Source organism: Lepisma saccharinum, chromosome 13 (assembly GCF_977018435.1).
Source record: "Lepisma saccharinum chromosome 13, izLepSacc3.1, whole genome shotgun sequence".
Lineage (NCBI taxonomy): Eukaryota > Metazoa > Arthropoda > Insecta > Zygentoma > Lepismatidae > Lepisma > Lepisma saccharinum.
Window position 1 is genome coordinate 60310802 of NC_139241.1, and position 21120 is coordinate 60331921.

A 21120-nucleotide genomic window follows, 5' to 3' on the forward strand; every position below is an offset into this window, starting at 1 on the left:
AATTCTAGTAGTAAAAATGAATTTAGTGATGAAAGCACAGACCAAAATACATCTGCTAGACCTGTCAGTGATTCATCTAGTGCTGAAGTAAGTGCTATTTCTGAAAGCGATACTGAAAATGAAGGTGATTTGTCTGATTCAGAGTCCAAGTGGAAGTTGTACATAGAATATAATGGCAATTTCAAGGATTTTTGGGATACAGTGATAAATAGTGGTCCACAGTATAACAGGCGACCAAATAATGAATTAGGCTACTTTCAGTTGTATTTTACAGATCATTTATTACTAGAAATTGGATTTATATTTGAAAAAATGGACTGCAAAGGATTAAGATTATTAATACAAATTGTTCTGACATGGCCTCTTTTCTTTAATATTCTGTGTTGTTGGTAGTTGTAAATGATGAAGTTCCATTGGGATTTAAAAATCACATTTCACAACGAAGATATTATGTTCATTAATACTAGAAATAATCATTTTGCCATTCAACTTGGTGAGCATGTTAATGGAAGGGCAGGATATGGAAGAAATTACTGTTAAAGGAATAATCCAGTACTGTAACGTACAGAAGTATGCGAAATAAGACTAACTCTTGGAAATGAAGAAAATAACATTAACCGTAACTAGGAAGTTCTAGATTATGGTGTATGTTACATAAACGTTTAAAATTACCAAGGACATTGTTGGCAGCCAATCAAGGTTGAATTAACCACAGTCTGTGCTGGACACCACTGAAGGACAAATGTATATACTCAAACTTCGGGTTCACCAACAGATGGCACCATGACATGTGTGCTCTGTTAGGTCTCAGATGGGTTCCATTCTTTCGCAACTTATAATATCCTTTCCAAATGAAGATACTTGTTTGGAAGATTGAAGCATCATATTTTATCAATCTGTTATGGCACCAGGTACATTTTTATTAGTATTTATTTAAGGTTTCAAAGATAAAACATACAAAATGGTGAACATCGGAAGCAGGAAGATGTGAGGAGAGGGGAAATCCTCAAATGCTGATAAATCAATTTTTGAGCATACACAGCATCAAAAAGAATTCTAAGAGAAGAGATGCAATATTATGGAAAAATGAAAGGAAAAACCAAGGCACTCATGCGGTGAACATCTGATGTAATATTTGACTTCCTTGATATAAAACCCTTCCCCCAACCTCCATGTCACATCTTATACCCCTTCTAGCATTTAGCATTTTGTGATGTAACTTTTATCTGCACATGAATGGCTCCAACTATTATGTAAGATTTAACTTATAATAAATGATATAAAAGATGTTTAATATATGGCAATGGTTCTTTGCTGTTCTGAATTTGGTATTTTCATTGCTATTCTGTCACACTTTTTTTTGGCTCATCGCAACAATGAGGATGAATGATGACAAACTTATGAAGGGACACCTAAACTTGGAATTTCAGTGACAAAATTCATTGTTCTCATCAATAGTGATGTCTACTTGTGTTGTGTTCCTATGCCCTAAACTGATAAGTAGAGGCATGCATGTCTCATTTTTGATGGAATGATGTGAAATAACATGCTGTAATGTTTGTTTTTCATGTTTTTCAAAGGTGTGAGGTGCAACAATATTTTGCATCACAAACTGATGCAAAATGAACTGCAACATGTGAAATAAATTAAGATTTTATTTACCAATGTGGCACTTTCTGAAGTCTAGATTATCCTGAGAGTTACACAAATCATACACAATTCATTAATTCTGTTGTAAATACTTGAGAGATAAAAATGGACTTCTTCACGTACGAATAAACTATTCCTATGTGCTATTAGAAGGGAAATGTTTATTTCGTGTAATAACTGTTTATTCATCATTTTAACACCGAAATGCCATTTTATATACCACTTTTGAACCTAGAACCTGAAGTGTGCCTTGTTGTTGTACTGAAATCTTGATTTTTCTTCACCATAAATATTTGGCCCTACTAATCAGTATACTTAGACTTCAGACAAGACAGCAGACAAGCACAAAGTATATGACTTGGAAAAAGTGGAGAAAGCATTCACATTTTCGGCATGTTCACTTATCAACTCTTCTTTTCGGTAGCATATTGTAATCATCAAAGTAGGCATTCTGAAGCAAAACAAGAGCATTTAATGCTCTTTATTGCTGAGATTCTTAGGGATATTTCACACCAAAGTGGCAAGCGGTAGTGATGGTTGGGCTTTGAAAGCCTACAAATTTCCAAGAAAATTCAGGTTCTAATAATTTTATGTACATAAGTAAGGGCTGAGCCAATACAGACACCACCAGTGTTATCTGCATCAGAAAGTATCGGCTCGAATTTAATCAGCAATATTTTTTCCTTGGCCCAAATGTATCATGTAGTGAGCACACCCAGAGTACAAATTTCTTGGAAATTATGCAAAATGCACAATTATTATTATACAGGGTGATTCATAATTCCCTCCCGGGTTTCAAATGTTTATAGTACAAGAACAAACACAAACAGCAAAAAGGTGCATATCAGTGCATAAGGAATCTCTCCACGTTGCACTCAAAATAGGCCCCATCACATAATTGCAGATTTAGCCACTTGGTGGCAGTATAATACAAACATGGCATGCACCGGTGAACACAAAGGGTTCTGCATCTTTGAATTCACAAAGTGTAAGTCGACTGTGCCAGTGCAGAGATCCTTCATGCACTGATATGCACCTTTTTGCTGTACATGTTGTAGTTCTTGTTCTATAAACATCGAAACCCTGGAGGAAATTATGAATCACCCTGAATTGGCAACAGCATTGTGAGGAGAAGCTGAAAAATCTTAAAATGGGGAAAATTCGTGAAAAATTTTTATAACATTTTGCCGTGCTGAGACCAACATTGAATGCATGATGCGGGAAACGTAAAATCGGGGTTCCACTGTACATGATTATCTCATGTGAAATTATGAACACTTTAAAGCAAAGCTCTGGTATAATGCTATGATACAGTTGCAATGGAAAATTCACATATTAAAATTTATAAATGTTCTGATCTATTTTGAATTGTTACAAATTTCAAATATTGGTAATGGTGGGAATCAGTAATAGCCAAGGCAGTAGTATCGACATCAGTTCAAATTCAAATTTTCTTTATTAAAGAGCGAGTTTCAGTCTGGTGCTGTTTTCCCACCTAAGTAATATCAGCTCAGATCTAAAAAAAAAAAGAAAAAAAAAAAAAAAAAAGATAGATACAAGTTTTAACCAGTAAAATTCTTTGTTTCTGTAAACTGTTTTCATAACCCATTATTCTATTCATGCAGAATGCTGGTATGAAAACTGTCCTCAAGCTACTTATCACTATGAACACCTTAAGTGTTCCCTACAGAAACAATCTCTAAACTACAGGAAAAACCATCTCGATTCCAACTATGCTACCAATTCTAGAGTTCCACAAGGAAAGCACACCTAAGACAAACTGATGGCAACAGAAAAGCTCCGTGCATCCATTCTTCAAGTGCATGTACCACCACCTGACGATATATCTCGGACAAACTCTTAGTGGTTGTGCAAAATGCAGAAAGATATAAAGCTGAGTCCAGGTATAGCCCATGCAAATTCATAAAGAAGACAGATATCTTGGAGGAAAGAAAAAAGGTTCTTTCAGTCTACCTGAAGTTTGGGCTGAGAGAGTCGAGACTTGCTCTGATCGGGTACACGCCGGAGCGGGGACGAATGCTGGCTCGGTCCATCCTCGTACTGCAGCTGGTTAGTATTGGCCGTGTCTACTGTTATTTGATCCTCTGCTTGGTTTCCTGGCACCGGCTGAGAGTGAGAAAGGGGCTCCGTGCCGTGAGGGAGGGAGATTTTGCGGCAGCGTTCCTGAGGAACCAAAGTGTCTTGCAGGTGCGGGCTTCCACCGCTGGGAGCAATGGACATGCGGGTCTGGGAGGAAGATGCGTCAAGAGACGGGGTTGTTTGCGTTGCTTTATGTGGCGGTGGAATGGCTGCTATGGGAGATGCCCCCGTGCCTAAAGTCTGCAGATCTGCATTTCCAGGAAAAAATTGCTCAGGCTGACTCGAGTAAGGAGCCGACATGTCGGGCTGAGGTATGCCACTTGAAGGCAAGGTCTGGGGGATAGGCGTGATGGCCGGTGTGGGGACTGGCGTTGACGGGGGAGCAGGTGTCGGAACGGGAGTAAGTGCCGGTGACTGGAAGTGCACGGGGGATATGCCGGGAACAGGTGAAAGTGCACCTGCTTGGCAACTGTCTGAAACTTGCTGAGTGAATAATGGTGTAACAGGCTGAAGAGGCTGTGACGGAACTAGACTGGGATGTGTTTGAGTGACACCTGGGAAAATCTGGTTTGTTGCAGGATTGTAGGGTGATGGCTGAACGATCACAACGGAGGGAGGTTCCATGGATTGTGCCGTTGGAATTGACGACGGCCTATTGGCTACTACTGCAAGGCTAGAGGATGGATAAACTGGCTGAGGCGTTACACTACCGCTAAGAGGATATGAGTTCTGAATTACATTTGAGGAAGAGCCAAGCATAGCTACTGGTGGATTAGCAGGAGGTGCAGGCAACCCATCGTAACTTACTTGTCCCACCACGGACATGGATGAACTCCTCGAGGCATCACCACCTTGCGACATCACAGCATTACTAGGCACTGAAGAATCATGCATGGATGCAGGCATGTAGCTCGCAGGCTGAGGTTTGGGAGACGTGGACAGAGAGACAGACGTGCTATCTGTGCCAGGTTGGTCGCCGGTCACGGGCTCGAGAGCAGAAACAGGCATAGTTTGGCTCTGGGTTGGAATGTTTCCTGTGGTGGAGAGTTGGGGTAAATGGCAAAAGACTTGCTGGGTGGAAGGATGAGGATGCGTGTGGGGGTGGGCAGACAATGTGGTGACGTTGCTGGCCACCGTCGGTTGCTGCCCTGCAATTGGGTTAACCAGACCCGGAGCTGACATGGCACCGTAATGCGTCTGCATTAAATTGTGTACCTGGCCCATGGAGATGCTGCAGGGAACGGTTACAGAAGAACCTGTGGAGGAAATCAAACTGCATGAGGTAACCACCACTCCTCCTCCGGGAACATTTATGGCGATGGAGCCTGACGGCAACATCCCGCCGAGACTGACAGGAGTGGAAAACGAGGTGCCTCCAGCGACTGGAGTGACCAGTGTTAGAGAAGAGCTAGAAGGAATTCCCTCCAGGGCCCCTACCTGCTGCGTCTGCTGCTGGGCAGGAAGGGTAACCCCTGCTGCGGCAGCTGCAGCGGCAACCTGTGCTGCCACCTGAGCCTGCATGCTGGCTACCTGCGCTGGGTAGCCAGTCATGTACAGCTGCTGGGCCTGCGGGAAACCGCTCTGGTACAAAGGTTGGAATGCCCCCTGCACGCTGGCAACGTAGCCCTGGCTTCCTGTGAGCTGTGCCTGAGGAGCAAACCCCGGCATTGCGGCTACCGGCTGGAACACTTGCTGAAGATGCGGAGCTCCTTGACCAGGAGGAAATGCCACTTGTAGGGCCGGCTGCTGAAGCACAGGCGTTACAAAACCTTGGGTGTAGAACTGTTGGTGTGATGGCTGCAAATACAATTACAAACATAAATACATATTAAATCTTAAGGAATTCATAGTAGAAGTGAACTGAAATAATAATTTACATCGGAAACTAAATCTGCTACATAGAAACAAAACTTACTGCACGTGTATGAAAATGAATTCTTCTTATATATTCTTTGCCTGAAAAAGTTAAAATGTTCCACTGTTACCACAGTTTATGTCATTGCTAATAAAATTGTATGTATATACGGAGTGACTAGAATTAACGTCCCCCCTACTGAGAGCCATCTGTAGCCTATTTGAAGCAACAGATTGCAGCAAAACCCGGTATAGAGACTATGGAGACCATGACAAAGCAAATGCCAAATAAAAAAAATTGTTCACATTTTTGCTACCAGTTAGAAATGTGGCACTGAAAGAACTGTTGAATTCCAATTAAGTCATTTTCTGTTGTGAATTCACCACTAAAGTCTGTTTGGTGAAAGAAGAAACTTCGAAATTCTATTCTTGACTTTTCCATCAAAAGCCATGGAGGGGAAATTGTAGTGGTATTCTGCGTTGCCAGCATCTTCCATTAGAGTCATTTTTGAAACAGGTGGCACCCTCAACAAGGCCAAGCATGGCGAAGCCTAATGGTTGCCACTGCGTAGCAAGCGAATGGGTCTCCGATTCCCTGCCTCTCCCCGAAGGGTGCACATTGACAGCAAAAGGTGTTGTGCACAACTGGATAAAAATCAGGTGTGTAACAACGCTTTTCTCCCTCCTTGAAACTCCCACAACTGGAGGCGAAAAGTCTGAGATTCCCGAAGTATATTCTTTGGTGGGTGGCTTTAATTTCCTGGGTCCCGCAAGGTCCTGTCATGCTTTCCTTTACTAGTGTATGTTACTCTCAACTCCTTGCACAGCATGTGGTTCCTGACTGCAAGAAGGATGATGTTTGAGACCCCCCTGTCTTTGTGCAACATGGAGAATCCCTGCATGTTGGTTATCGACTTTGAGAGACCCTTCTCTTCATGCAGGATGGAATATCCCTGCATGTTGGTTATCAACTTTGGCAATGATCATGTGACTCATAGATGCTATCCAGATGCTTGGCTACAGAATTCTCTGGACTTGAACCCATGTGATTTAGGGCTGTAGGGATGCCTGAGAGATCGTGTTTATCAGAATTGGACACTCTGTCAGAGCTGAAAGCCAGCATAGCATGGACTGTCAATACCATTCCCCAGGAAACTTTTCATCCAACCATCGATCACGCATTTTATCGTACACTTCCAAAGAGTCATTCATGATGATGGTGTGCATATTGAACAATGCCGTTATGACCAATCAAGGATTGGGCATACATCCCCAAATACAAACAAAACACCACACTACTCCACTCAAGTACAAGGCTCATTGCTAGCATGGACAAAATGCCATGGGAAGCCATTTTGTTTATTATTGCTACAAGCGGAAATCAAATTTAATGCCCAAAAAACATGAGAACCAGCTTAAAATCAAGTAAAAGCTGCAATTCTCAGCACAGAAAGTCATTATCACCATGCAAAAGCCATTTTTATTTGTTCACACATTTTCAAGATAACATTTGTGCAGGTGCAGAATGACCCCCCTTATCTTGAAAATACCATTCATTTAAGTCAGCTAGCATAAATATGCATAAAAAATCCTAAAAATCAATGTTTTTTGATAAATACATCCGTGAACTTAAAAAGTCACTGTTCAAACCTGACACCTGGTTGCCAGACTTGTAACTACTTGATCCAAGCTACATGTGACCCCAGACAGCCAATGGAAGGCATCCCAAGCTATGACGTCCTGTGTTAGATTTTGACCGAGAAATGTCTCTAGCAACGAGAGTGCCCTTTTTGATATACGCGAGTGGGCACAATGGCACCGAACTTCCTATTAACTGGCGTAATAGTGAAACAAGGTCCCTCGAGTGTCTAGTATAGGCCAACAGTGCAAATACTGGTAGTAGTATGCACCAAAATCGGAACTCGGGTGTGCTGAAAAGTTCTTAATCGGGAAAATTCGCAGTTTACGATTCCCGATCACCTCGAATATGGCCACGTTGTTGTGTTAGCCAGACTGCCGAATACATGGTGAAGTGAATCCACATTTATCCAAGCCTGCTGGAGACATCCAACACCTACAACTCCCATGACAGTCAGGAGAGGCTGTAGAATGCCCAGAAACATGTGTTTGTGTGCTGTCAAAGTCTGTTTTCCCCCCAAAAATGAGCCATTGCCAAGCTTAGCGAGTGTTGTGGTGAAACGAAGGCCCCAGATAAGGCAAAATGGTTCCTTTGTGCATTCGTCGGCTGGTTTCCCGATTTTTAAGTATGAAAGTGTCATTTTGTGTAAGTGCTGCAATTGTAAAAAGTGTATACATGTTTCTTTGTGCCTGCGATATTTCCATAATGCCTGTTAATGGCCAATAAATATGTCGGTCCAAATGAGAAAGGTCTAGTTTTCATTTCTGGGTACAAAATCTGCTAAGCTCTCCTCCACTACCGGTTTTACGTGCTGAAAGTTCTTTCGGATACGAGCAGGTCTTCTGTAGGATACTCCCTGCTAATCGGAGAACACCACAAGTCGCACATGGAAGACGTGTGGCTGCGTAAAGTAGCCTGGGAGTTATATATTTTAGATATTTTTGCATTTTTGGTAACTGAAGGTAAGTAGGTAACTGAACCAAGCAAATCCAGTTCAAACATAAGTGTATGACTCCTAAAACCCGTCGCACCGTACCGACATCAAATGAAAATAAAGTTTTGTATGTCTGATTTCCGGTTGGCGTTGTTTCAGCACCATATTTCCACCTGGTGGTGAAAATTAAAACTAGTCGTTTTGGTCTCCATAGCCTCTATAACAAGTTTCACCACAATCTGTTGCTTCGAACAGGCTCCAGAGGGCTCTGAGTACGAAAACTTTAATTCTAGCCACTTGAGACTTATTAAAAAAATATCAACTTTATTGCCACCGTCAATTAACTAACAGAAAAAAACATATCTTTAAAGAAAAACGAGCACCTACCAATTTTTCATATATTTTTAAACATACAACAAAACATTAAATTAGTCTAGCATGTCCTCTCACTTATAGCAAAAAATACAAACCCTTTTTGTAACGAAAAATTCAAAAGCATGAAAGACAAGGAATTCCCTTGTTCAACATATCATGAAGTGTAAATTTATCAGACATGGATTTCAGTTTCATTAAGGAATTCTTAACAATGATTTCTTTAGATATTCCAAATATCTCTTATTAACATTTCTCAAGCAATAACATATCATTATTAGAAATGTCTCAGATTAGCACATGATTCTCGTTATATATTATTAACTGTTGATAAAAATTCTAGTGTTTATTTCTATTTTCACGAAATAAGTATATAAACAAATGAAATACAGTTGAAAAGCAAACTCACCTGTTGCTGCACAAACACAGCCTGTCCCTGCAACAGCCCCTTGTCGGCTTTCTGCATAGTAACATAACCAGAGTCAGGAGACACCTCTGTTAATGAGAAAAGCAACATATATAAAATGAAATGGAAATAAACCCAGGGATGTTTACCATCCTACAACTACAGATGACATCCTGAAGTCAAGAATTCTGCCGCAGAAAGGTACAAACACAAGAGCTCATACACTTGTAACAATGAATTAATTCGAGAAATAAGGCATCGGCAATTAAGAGAATTATACATATACAAATAATACGAAAGTGTCCAAACTACATTTTACCTGGTTATAATCACATATTGCCACTTTTGGATAATCGTGAAGATGAGGATGAGTGATGAATGAAACTGATGAAGGTGCACTCATGAAGAACGCCCCTGTCCAGGCCAGAATTCGAACCCAGTCATACACTGTACTAACCACTACACACGGAGGTCAGTATAATCACATATTAATATTTCAGGCAATTCCCATATGTGCAAAGAAAGCAGGATATCCTCGAAATATCAAGTTGCTACAAATGAAAATAATAATAATAAAAAAAACATTCTTAAGAAAGTGGTAGTGTTTGGTGTACTGCAGATTCTCATAGCGTATTTACTCAAATTAAACGATGGGAACAAAATTGTAATAAAGTGTGAATTCACAGACTGAGTTACCATATTTGCATAAGATGCAGTTCTTTCCTTTAAAAACAGGTCTGAAAAACAGAGTGCATCTTACACGCCGATACTCAACTTTTTCCCCTTGGGGTGTGTGACGAAGAAGATTAAAATGTATTCCTTCCTAGTTAGATTAACAAGTTATTTTTTTAAATTAGACCTACATATTAATTTACATTTCAAATACTGTATATTAATTATAATATTAAGTGATAAACATTTTTCCTTAAAAATATGTCCACAAAATGTGTCTTACGTGTCGGCAAATATGGTACATACAGAACACTATTTAGGAAGACTGGACTTGCAAACAAGATGTGAATATGGATGGGCAATTGCTGACCAACACATTACATTGATATATCCAAAATATGTTTTATACCAGGGATGGACCAATGTGAAATTTTGGCTCATACTGATATTTGACTTTTGTTATTTAGCATTGCTTTTCTGCCACTTTTTGGCAAGGATGAGTGATGATATGATGACAAGCAAATAATAACAAAAAATGTGGTTTCAAATTTGGATATCTTCATATACTAGAAATATAACTACTGCAGCTTTGTCTACGAGTGGTCACATTCTTATTAAGCATAACTTTCTGCTTCAGCCTCAGTTGTTGCTCTGGATAACTCTTCTACAAATAATGCTGGGCGTTAATTTATTTTAGTAACATAATTATTACTACTCATTTGAGTATATGTTATTAACTTCTTATTTGGCTATATTGTAGCAGGTGTAAATTAAACATTTCAAACACTCACCATTTTAATTATTATAGAAAACACACTGAAAAAAATTACTGCAAACCAATTCTCAGTTCAATGCTGATAGCAAGTTTCTCAGTTCAATAGTGTTACCAGTTGCTATAGTTCCTTCGATCCACTAGAAGTCATTGACACACGCACACACCAATAGAAAGATAATCCTACATACACACAAATTCTCATCAAAAGCAAGAGAAAATCCTGCTCAATGATAGCTCAGAGATTTAGACTCTGATATAGTGCTTCACATTAAAAAATCACTTCCTTCCTTATCTTGCTCTACTGACACAAGTTCAGAGTAAACAGACTTTGCCCCTACCCCCTCTTCTCTCGGATTAGATAACAGCGGCTTCTGCTTTCCATTTGCATATAAGAAAGGATAGAATGTTGTAAGGAGAAGCAGGTCATTTGCATAAGCATGTGACTTGAATATTAAATGTAACCAAGGTTAATTCATGACCATTCATTTATCAACTCTTATTTGCACCTCTAACACGGGCAATGCTAAGTAAACATGTTGTCCAATGGAAGGGAGCTGTTTGCATTTTTATGCTAGGCTTCTAAGTCTTTACACATGTGAGCTTTCCAAACAATTCGGTGTTGTGTAAAGAACACAATGCCTCAAATGTTATCAATTTGCACTTGGTCTAAAGCACACAGTGATATCAGCTTTGGCAAACTTGTATGTTAACACGTCTTTTACCACTTGCTTGACTACATCCATCCATGCAACTTCAACTATTATCTTGCAATAATATGGGTACGCTATGTCAATAACATACCTATACCCATGTGGCCTCTTTTTTTATTTACTTCAACATGATCATCAACCTTCAACATTTCACATATACAGTAGAGCGTCGATTATCCGAACGTCGGTCAACCGAACGACCGCTTAACCGAACTGTGTACTCGCTCCTGTTACTCTCCCACCCTACCGTCCATCATCCCCCTCACTCCCAACCCAAGTTTCCCACAGTATTCGCCGCACTGAGCCACCGCTGGCGGAACATTGCTTCTAATGGGGCCTTCATAAGGCGCTGCTGACCGGCCAAGCCACCAGTCGCTGTGTTTCAACAATCAGCACACTTCTGTCGGTTTGGCACTGGCTGTAGAAACAGTAACCTTCTGTTCTCTGTTACGACCACTTGTGTGCTGCTGCGTGAAGAAGTGAACTTGACGATACAAAATGCTTAAACGTAAACGTGTTGTATGTACATATGTTTGTTTAATAAACTGTACCACATACTATATATTCCTACTAAAGTTGCCTTTGTACGTTACTTTGTAATACTTAAAGAGATGCCTGTTTTTATGAATAAATTTACTGTACAGTACTTCTTTTTGGCAAATAAACATGTACAGTTCAATTATCTGAACAAACCAGTTTTCCGAACACCCATGTCCCCCAATTACTTCGGATAATCGACGCTCTACTGTAATTAGAAGGAGCATAAAATTTAAATCCCAAAAAGGTGTACTGTATATTGTGAATACTATCATAAAATTTTCCACACCTTGTCACAATTTCCAGAAATACAGGGTGTTACAGTTTAAAGTGGGATCCAAACCACTATCCACCTCTAATGGATAGAGGACCCCTTGGTTACAAGAAGACAATGTTACCACTATGCCTTTGGGGAGGCTTTTCTATTAATACTGAGTTCATCAATATTGGGGTTAAATTGAGGAATACTCATTATGCAACAGAAAGAAGAAAATGCAGCAATGATGAAGGTGGTTGGGTAGAAAGTCTTGGTTTGGTTTGAGTTGGTGATTTAAGTCCACTTTATGCACAGTAAGGCTAATCGGGACTGGACCTACGGTTTAAAGTGGGATCCGAACCACTGTGCCATGTGCCTCCACCGGGTATCGAACCCGGGACCACTTGATTACAAGGCGGCGACGTTACCATTCTGCCAACGGGGACGAAGTCTGTTGCAACAGATGTTGGACAAGTGAATCAAATGGTACATGGGAGATGCATTCACGATTTCTGTGCTGTATGCATACTTTCCTCAAGGTCTGCTTTCTATGATATTGTAACCCTGAAGTTTATTAACATACTAGCCCATGGTGCAACAGCCCTTGTGGGCCAAGGCCTACCTACAGATTGCTTGCCACTCTCCCACCAGAGATGGGAGGTCATCCAACCATTTATGGGATGATGTGTGGTTAGCACAACAAACCCCCAGTCGTTATTGTAGGTTTTCTATGACCAGATTACACTACTCATCCATAGCTCCCCAATTTCTTCACAATGGTGGGCAATTCCCATACACTCGAACCTGCATGCATCCTGTACCAAGAGTCCAAAGCTTGCACGTTAGACTGCATGGCCATGGTGCAGGATAAACCTCAAGTTTGGCTACCACAAAATTTGTGCAGGACAGGTTCTGAAAAAGCTCACAGACAACCACAAGACTAAGCGAATGGGTGAAGTCTTGGAGTTCTTGCTATGCTCCCACAAGGAAGGGGAGGTTTCCTTGGCAAGATTGTGATGGGAGATCAAGCATGTCAAGATGAAAGAGCAGAGCAAACAATTTATGAACAGTAGATCTCCAAAGAAACCAGTAAAGTTGAAGCAAATGTTGTCCAGCAAAAAATTATGGCTGCTTTGTTTTGGGACCATAGAGGCATGTTGTTACCAGAATTCATGGAGTGTGTAATGACTGCCTATGCAGCATCACGCTGAGAGACACTGCACCAACTACAAAGAACAATACAGAACAAAAGAAGAGGAATGTTATCAGAGGGTGTTGTCTTTCACAACAATGATTGTCCTCACACTGTGGGATGGAAGTTTTAATGGGAGCAATTTCCACATCTGCTGTACAGTAGGATAGGTCAAAAAAATCGATTTTTCGAGTATCGAATTCTAATAGGGGTCAAAAGTTGCATATTTGCATGCTAATCAATGGAAAAATATTGAAAAAAATCGTACGTTGGATCTTCAGTTTGCGCAAAGGGCCTAAAGTTTGGAAAAATTGACAAAAAACACCAAATTTTACCTTTACGCTCAAAATATACCTAACGTTTTTTTACTTTTAATAGCGTCTAAGTACTTCATTTTTGATTGTGTAATAATAGAAAAAATATTTTAAAGAATCACACGCTTCATTTTAAGTTCGCCCATTTAGGTTAAAATTTTCGAACTTTCATGAAAAATTGTGGTTTTACCGCTTTACAAATATACGCAGTATTTTACTAAATGTAATAAATGAGATAATCATTGCATGTTATTTATGTTTGCAATCCAAAATCGCAATTAAGCTTGCTTATATACGATCAGTGAAGAACCAGGATTGCCTGCATTGGCATAAACAAGAAACAGAGAAACTTAGGAAAAGAAAGGAGAGAAAACAACTACAATCATTGTGAGAAACTTTTGCAGTTGACAATGACACTTGTGACATGGAAACTACTCCAAAATCGCCGCACGAAAGAAGAAGTGAAATTGATTTGTCTTCAGTTCCTTCTTCGTCTGAAATGAGGTTGAAATTAAAGTCTACTGCTTTAGTTAGCAACAGATTTGGTGTTTCTGATAGAGCTACAGCTGCTGTCGCTTCCAGCATTTTGCATGAACTTGGAATGATTTCTGAAAAAAATACGTCGCTAGTGATCGATAAAAGCAAGATTAGAAAAGAAAAACAGAAGATATGACAGGCTATAGGACAAAATACAGAGTGGCCCATAGTAACAAAGGGAGTATACTTTGATGGTAGAAAAGATAATGCTATCTTCCAAGAAAAAATAGGAGCTAAAATATACCAAGAGTCAGGAAAGAGGAGCACATTAGCGTGATTCGTGAGCCTGGTGGACAATATGTCGGTCACGTCACACCGGCAAGTGGAACCGGTAGTGAAATGATATTGACATTAATGAACTGGAAGTGATTGCTTGCGATGGCACAGCAACAAACACAGGATAGAAAAATGGTGTTATTCGCAACAAAGAGGTTAAAATTCAGTGCTCATTGCAGTGGTTCATTTGCTTACTTCACTTCAACGAGCTACCTTCAGACATTTATTTGAATACATGTACCTAGACACCATGGGACCCGCGTCATTCTCTGGGAAAATCGGCAAACAACTGCCCAATTGTCAGAAATTACCCGTTATAAATTTCAAAGCAATTGAATTAGATGAAATCAATGTAAATAAAACTCATCTTAGTAAACACGAACAGTACCATCTGGATATTGTCAGAGGAATCCAGACAGGACAATGTGCTCCAGATCTGGCTGTAAGAGATCCTGGGACTCTCGGTCACTCCCGATGGCTGGCATGTGCAAACCGGGCCTTATGGTTGTTCATTTCCCAAACAAGTCCTACAAACGAACTAAAGATGCTTGTAAACTACATTGTGAATTGTGAAAACATATGCTCCTGTCTTGTTCGACATTAAGAAATATCAGTCAGTGAAATATGGTCCTAAACATATCTATACGTTTGTTCAAACAATGAGACATTTGCCAGACGACATTAAAAGAGTCATTGATCCTGGGATTGAGAGAAACGTGTTCTTCTGTCACCCAAAGAACATGTCGTTGGGTATGATAGTGGATGAGACACAACACATACGAGAGTTGGGTTACAGGAGGGTACTAAAGGCAAGAACTCAAAATCCTAATGGGAAGTCTGTTAGAACTTTTACGACTCGCTCAATAAATTTTGATGCCACGGACTACATTGAGCTGATAGATTGGACAAAATGTAAGCTGTCGCCCCTTCCAATGATGGAAAGGTTGGCAACAGAGACTATTTCGTAAGTAATGCAAGATAAAATGCTGCCAGAGTTTGATTTTTTAAATTTTCCATGCCATACCCAAGCTGTTGAAAGACGCGCCAAACTTGTCACAGAGTCTGCAGGAAAAGTGTGAGGACAAAACTGAGATTGCTACATTAGAGAAACTTTGCTCTCACGATCCACAGTGCCAAAATTTGATAAAACTGAATCTAAGACAATGTCCTTGACTAAATCAACATAATTAACACACCCTACTTGGTTGGATGGTTGGGTAGGGTGTGGGTGAAACTCAAATTGCAGCCACCTCCTCGAAGTGAGTTCTGGGTCTTCATAAAAAAAAATCTGAAATGGGCGAAGAGCTGCAGAATGATGTACTCTTACCAAAATAGAATGTATAAAATCTATCACATTAACAAATTATTAAGAAAAATGGCCAATTTAAAATACCACAGTGCATCTGTTTTTAAAACTGTAAAAAAAAAAAAAAAACAATTTTTCACCTAAATTCTAAAATTTTAGGTCTTTTGCGCGAACTCAAAATGTAGCGCATGGTTTTTAAATATAATTTTTCTGTCATCAGGCAACTAAAATGAAGCACTTAGACACTATTAAATGCCAAAAAAAAGTTACCTGTATATTTTGAGCGTAAAGGTAAAATTTGATGTTTTTTGTCATTTTTTCCAAACTTAAGGCCCTTTGAGCGAACTGAAGATCCAACGTATGTTCTTTTCAATATTCTTCCGTTGATTAGCATGCAAATATGCAACTTTTGAGTCCTATTAGAATTCGATACTCTAAAAATCGATTTTTTCGACCCACCCTACTGTACAGCCCAGATATAGCACCAAGCGATTTTCATCTCTTCACCCAAGTACAACAGTGGTTAGGAGGGCAGCGGTTTAAGAGTAACGAGGATCTGAAGGATGCCATAAACAGTTGGTTGCATCACCGGGCAGCAGCCTTCTCTGAGAAGGGCATATGAAAGTTTGTGGCATGGTATGATATATACCTTAATCGATATGGCTATTATGTAGAAAAGTAGCTAAGACATGTAGTTTTATTTTATAGACAAGAAATGCTTCATATTCATTCTTACCTTAATGCAGGCTGAAAAAAAATTACTGTCATTTTTCATTCAAAATAACCCATGAATCTTTTTAATATGTTCAGCTTCCTAGGGAAAAATATCAACAGATTGAGATTACCCTGTACTGAAAATATTTAGATCCAGATCCAAAGATATTTCAGAATCCAGGACTGGCCATCCATACTGTGGGCATACCGCAGGAATCTACTTACATATGGAATATTTTGTAGTTCCACTAAAGTATGTTCCACATAATTTCTAGAGAACAACATTCACTGAAGAATGCAAGTGAAATTTGTTTGATTATTTGTTAAAGACTATAATGGGTGCATCAGCACTGAGGCTATTATAAGCCTTCTCTTAATACAGGAATATAACCCCCTTGCAAAAAGACAACAAATTAGCGCAGGTCTATGAATCAAGATTTACGCACGTAAGCTTACATTTTTCCAATGTTCAGTGATGTGCATGAAAACACACAAAAATACAACCATTTACTGCAGTGGAGGTCAAAATGATAAAACCGTAGGAGCCTTCATTGAGCAAGAAACCACAATCATATGAAGGTAATGATGAATATTAGGATGCATGTGGTTCATGGTACTCAACCCTGTCAAGAAAGCAAGGTGGGAAAGAGAGGTGGGACAAAGAAAATAATGCATATTCATGGACAGTTCTAAAGAGCCTAAAAGCAACGGGTATTGCTTCTTTAGATATTTCCACAGAATACATGTTTATACGAAATAGAGCATAGAAAAAGTGCATTAAGTGCAACATAATTATCTGATGTAACAGGCTTCCCAATCATTTTCACAAAAGTTCTCAGATTTTTTAGAGTAATTTTAAAATAAGTTTCCACACCATTCTGTGATGTTTTAACATGCTAATAACAACATTTTAAGTATTAAACTACACTTTCTATTTGAGAGAATCAGGTTTATCCACCATTGCTCAAAATAAACAAAAATAAGCTACAGGTAGAGCCACACATTTATAGTGAATAAAACATTAAGATTTTGGTGCGAAAACTGGGTACAGTTCGGTATCATAAGCATTATAAAAAATGGCATATCCATGTTAAAATGGTAAATAAAAACCTAACTTTGATTTAAAAACTACACTTATTACACAAAAGAAACATTTCCCTACTAATAGAACATTTACGTAGTTACCAGAGTATTAAGTTTATTCCTGTGTAAAGGAGTCCATTTTTGCTTCTCAAATATTTACAGCAGAATTAATCAATGTTTCATGATTTGCATAACTCGCAGGATAATTCAAATTTCAGAAAGTGTTGCATCACACACATTTAAGAGTTTATTTTGCAGTTCATTTCACATCATTTCGTGACAAAACATGGTAGGAAAATGCACCTCACACCTTTCAAAAACATGAAAAATGAACATTACAAAGTGTTATTTCACATTTTGGGTTTTCGTCAAAAATGAAATATGCATGCCTCTAGCTATAAGCTTATAATAAACTATAAAAACAATCCTCCACCAAGAAGCTGCTTGAGGGGGAAAAAAAAAGATTTTTTCATTCCTAAATCCTGACTTTCCCAAGTCACTTCAGAGCTCATTAAATTTGCACAAAGATCCAACAATACAAATCAGTTTTGCGGAAAAATAAGTACAGTACCTCTTCCTAGTATACACACATGTACTGTGCTTTTCGTGGAAATTCTAATAGTACTAGAGGTTGGCTATTTAATCTCAGTAGAGCATGGACACTGAATGATAAGTACTCAGATATGCTCCCTAGTTGACAAAATTTATCAGTTATAAACTACAAATCTTTAAGAACACCTACCATTTTGCTATGTACCAATAATTACACCACCATCAACCAGATTGCTATAGTTAACAGGTGGTATTGAAATTTCTAAAACAATACGGAATATATTATATGTAAAATCCTGGTTTATAGCACCAAAAAATATATTCTAGTATGACTTTGTTTACTGTGTTATGTTACTTTCACTTTTCCCAGTACTCTAGATGTTGAATGGACAAAAAATGGAAAGAGGAAATAAAACGAGAAAAAGCAGGAATTCCATACTTAACAACTGCCTTTTGTTCTGCACTTCCTGTTTTGGTCATGCAAAGTAGAACACAACAAAGGGGCAGGTTTCATGTACCAATGACATATCATGAATAGCAGCTCTGCATGCAATTCTTGAGTGTTTGGAAATTGTAAAGGGAAACAGCATCCCGGAAAGAAATTCAAGGTTGAACAATTGTTTATACACATACAAAGTGGAGAGCCAGCAACATAGCTTGGAAGATTAAGCTTCCTTTTCAGCTTAAATAAGTGTCTTCATGGATAACTTGACAGTGTTGCCAATTACATTATCCAAAGTGTAACAGTATTACACTACACACTCTTCCACAGATCTTATGATATGAAAATTGGTGAAAATATTCATTACTAGGGCTATGATTGATTTGATTTTGTTCATTTTGCTATGTTTTTCTGCCACTTTTGGCTAATGGCAAGGATGAGTGATGATATGATGAAGGAACACTGAGAAAGTACATCCATGTCCATACTGGGATTTGAACATTGGCGGAATAAGTTATAGTTGGGAGGAGAGAATTTTAGTAGGGTACCTCATCTCACCGAGAATCAATTCTAACCTGGACTAGCATTGTCTTGTAAATAAAAAAAATACTTCACTAGCATGGTTTTGTAAAAAAAAAAAGTAGAATGCTCCCCTGTGCTATGCACTATGCCATGAAGGCGTATAGGGGGTGTGGGGTTAGGGCCCGACACTTTCTTGATCACGGCTGAAGATGGGAGTGATGTGATCAGCACCATGCCCCTGGTCACCTTTACTCCCCAGAGTTTCCTCCAGGTACCCACTTTATACGATGCTGGGTGGGCACCCGAGCTGCTTGGACAGGTGGAAAAAATCCCGGTTCTCCCCTGCCGGGGATCGAACCAGGGTCTCTCGCATGGTAGACAGATGCCCTAATGACTACGCTATCGCAGCTTCACTGTTTTATATAAACAATATATCACACTGTAAACAGGAACCAAGCTGACTTCCATGTTCCAGATATCAAAGTGTTGTTTTGCAGAAATAGAGGTCCAGGATGGAATAGATGGTTATTAGTGTATGTCGTTATCATAATTCCTTCCATTGCTACGGTAAACTGAACAATAAGACAGAGAAGTAAAGTGACAACAACCTATTCTGTCACGGGGTCTTGGTTTCGATCCCATTTTGAGGCATGTTGCACAGTGATTCCAATCCAAATTTGAACTGTAGGTCCATTTCTGATCAGCCTATCACGAGCATACAATGGACTTAATGAAACTTTATTCTCGACCTTGATTGATGGAGTTGGTGTTTTAAGTTCACTTTATGTGCAGTAAGGCCAATCGGGACTGGACCTACAGTTTAAAGTGGGATCAGAAACAACAAGTGCCTCCACCGGGACCCCTTGATTACAAGGTGAAGATGCTATAGATCGACCACAAGGAAAAAAACCTTGGTACGAAAAGTCCTCGTGCAGTTTTCCCTTCTTCCCTCCACCTCGGGCCATAAGGAAGCATGGTCCACTCTCCCCCTCCCCTACTCGCGGGAGTAAGGTGCACAGGAGTCGCAGGCCTGCGCAGGTTGTTTTGCTCGTGGTTCCACTATACCACTGCACCATCGGGGAGGCCCCTCGATCTTGTTGAACTTGGGAAATAAAAGACAGAACATTGAAGTCTTCAAAAATATTAGGCATAATAAGATATCAAAAAAAGGAACAGTTTGGGAGGGGCGATTGCCCCTATCGCCCTCCCCGAGAATCCATGCCTGGATTCGAATGAGTTATACACAGGAAGGGTAATCGGGACTGGACCTATAGTTTAAAGTGGGATCTGAACCACTATGTGCCTCCACAGGGTATCTAACCTGGGACCCCTTGATTACAAGGTAACAACATTACCACTACACAATTGGGGAGGCACCAGGATTCAAACACGGGATGCTAGACATCGTAGTGCACTGTGCTAACCACTATGCCACAGAGGTCGGCCTGAGCCAATACTACTTTGAACCGATGCCGATACTATTACAGATTCCAACCAATATTGTTCAAAATATTCATTAATATTACTGTGTAACTATTCAACTTCAATTATGTGCATAAATTTACATAGAGTTTAGCTTTAAAATATTCAAGATTGATATCAATATTAAAATACCATGTAATACTATGTAATTACAAAATCCAGTTTTTCACACAATGCTGTTGAAAAATAAACGGAAACTTCAAACTTTGCATAATTTCAAGGATAATTAGAGTCTGCAATAAAAGTGTCACAGCCATTTTGATGAACCACATGAAGGAGCAAAATGCCACAAAAATATAGGCCAGGGTCAGAATAAAAGTTCTAACCTATACATTGGTGTCAGTAATCGCTCAACCCTAATTAACTTTAAAAATAGATGCATCCACAATCTGGTTTCTTCAGACAAGGAAGAGTACCATCTGGACTTATTCTGCATTCTTATCCATAGATTCACACATGTTGGCAGTGGGTCAAAGTGACAGATTTGTACGAAAACAACAATGCAATTTATAGGGTGGAATAAAGGCCTGATGCTGCAATACCTTACAGAGAGTTCATACTTTAACAAAACAAAACCTCTCGATTTTGCAACTGATTCTAAAATAAATATCCAGAATACTAATTACCAGGTTTTAAGTGTTCAGCTGCACTATCTATTCAATAGAACAAAAAATAAAACTGCAAAAACATTTTTACATAGAATATCTCCCATCAAGAAGTAACTTCTGGAATAATTAGAATTTATTTTCATTTACAAATCCATGCAAGTACAAACATCACTGGCATTTCCAGGTG

The 21120-nt window shown here is 39.3% G+C and overlaps 1 protein-coding gene across 6 annotated transcripts in view; it reads right to left on the reverse strand.

Annotated features, from left to right (window-relative positions):
- The window catches only part of Wnk (Wnk kinase), a 161587-nt gene that overhangs the window by 72628 nt on the left and 67839 nt on the right, over nucleotides 1-21120 (reverse strand). For 4 of the 6 annotated variants that reach the window (XM_083134271.1, XM_083134272.1, XM_083134275.1 and 1 more), the window contains exons 9-10: nucleotides 8959-9044; nucleotides 3625-5547 (exon numbers count right to left, since the gene is read on the reverse strand). In XM_083134271.1, the coding sequence (XP_082990397.1) occupies nucleotides 3625-5547; nucleotides 8959-9044 (2009 nt within the window). The remainder of the gene's footprint in view (nucleotides 1-3624; nucleotides 5548-8958; nucleotides 9045-21120) is intronic. The other 2 variants (XM_083134274.1, XM_083134273.1) reach the window with 2 other exon arrangements.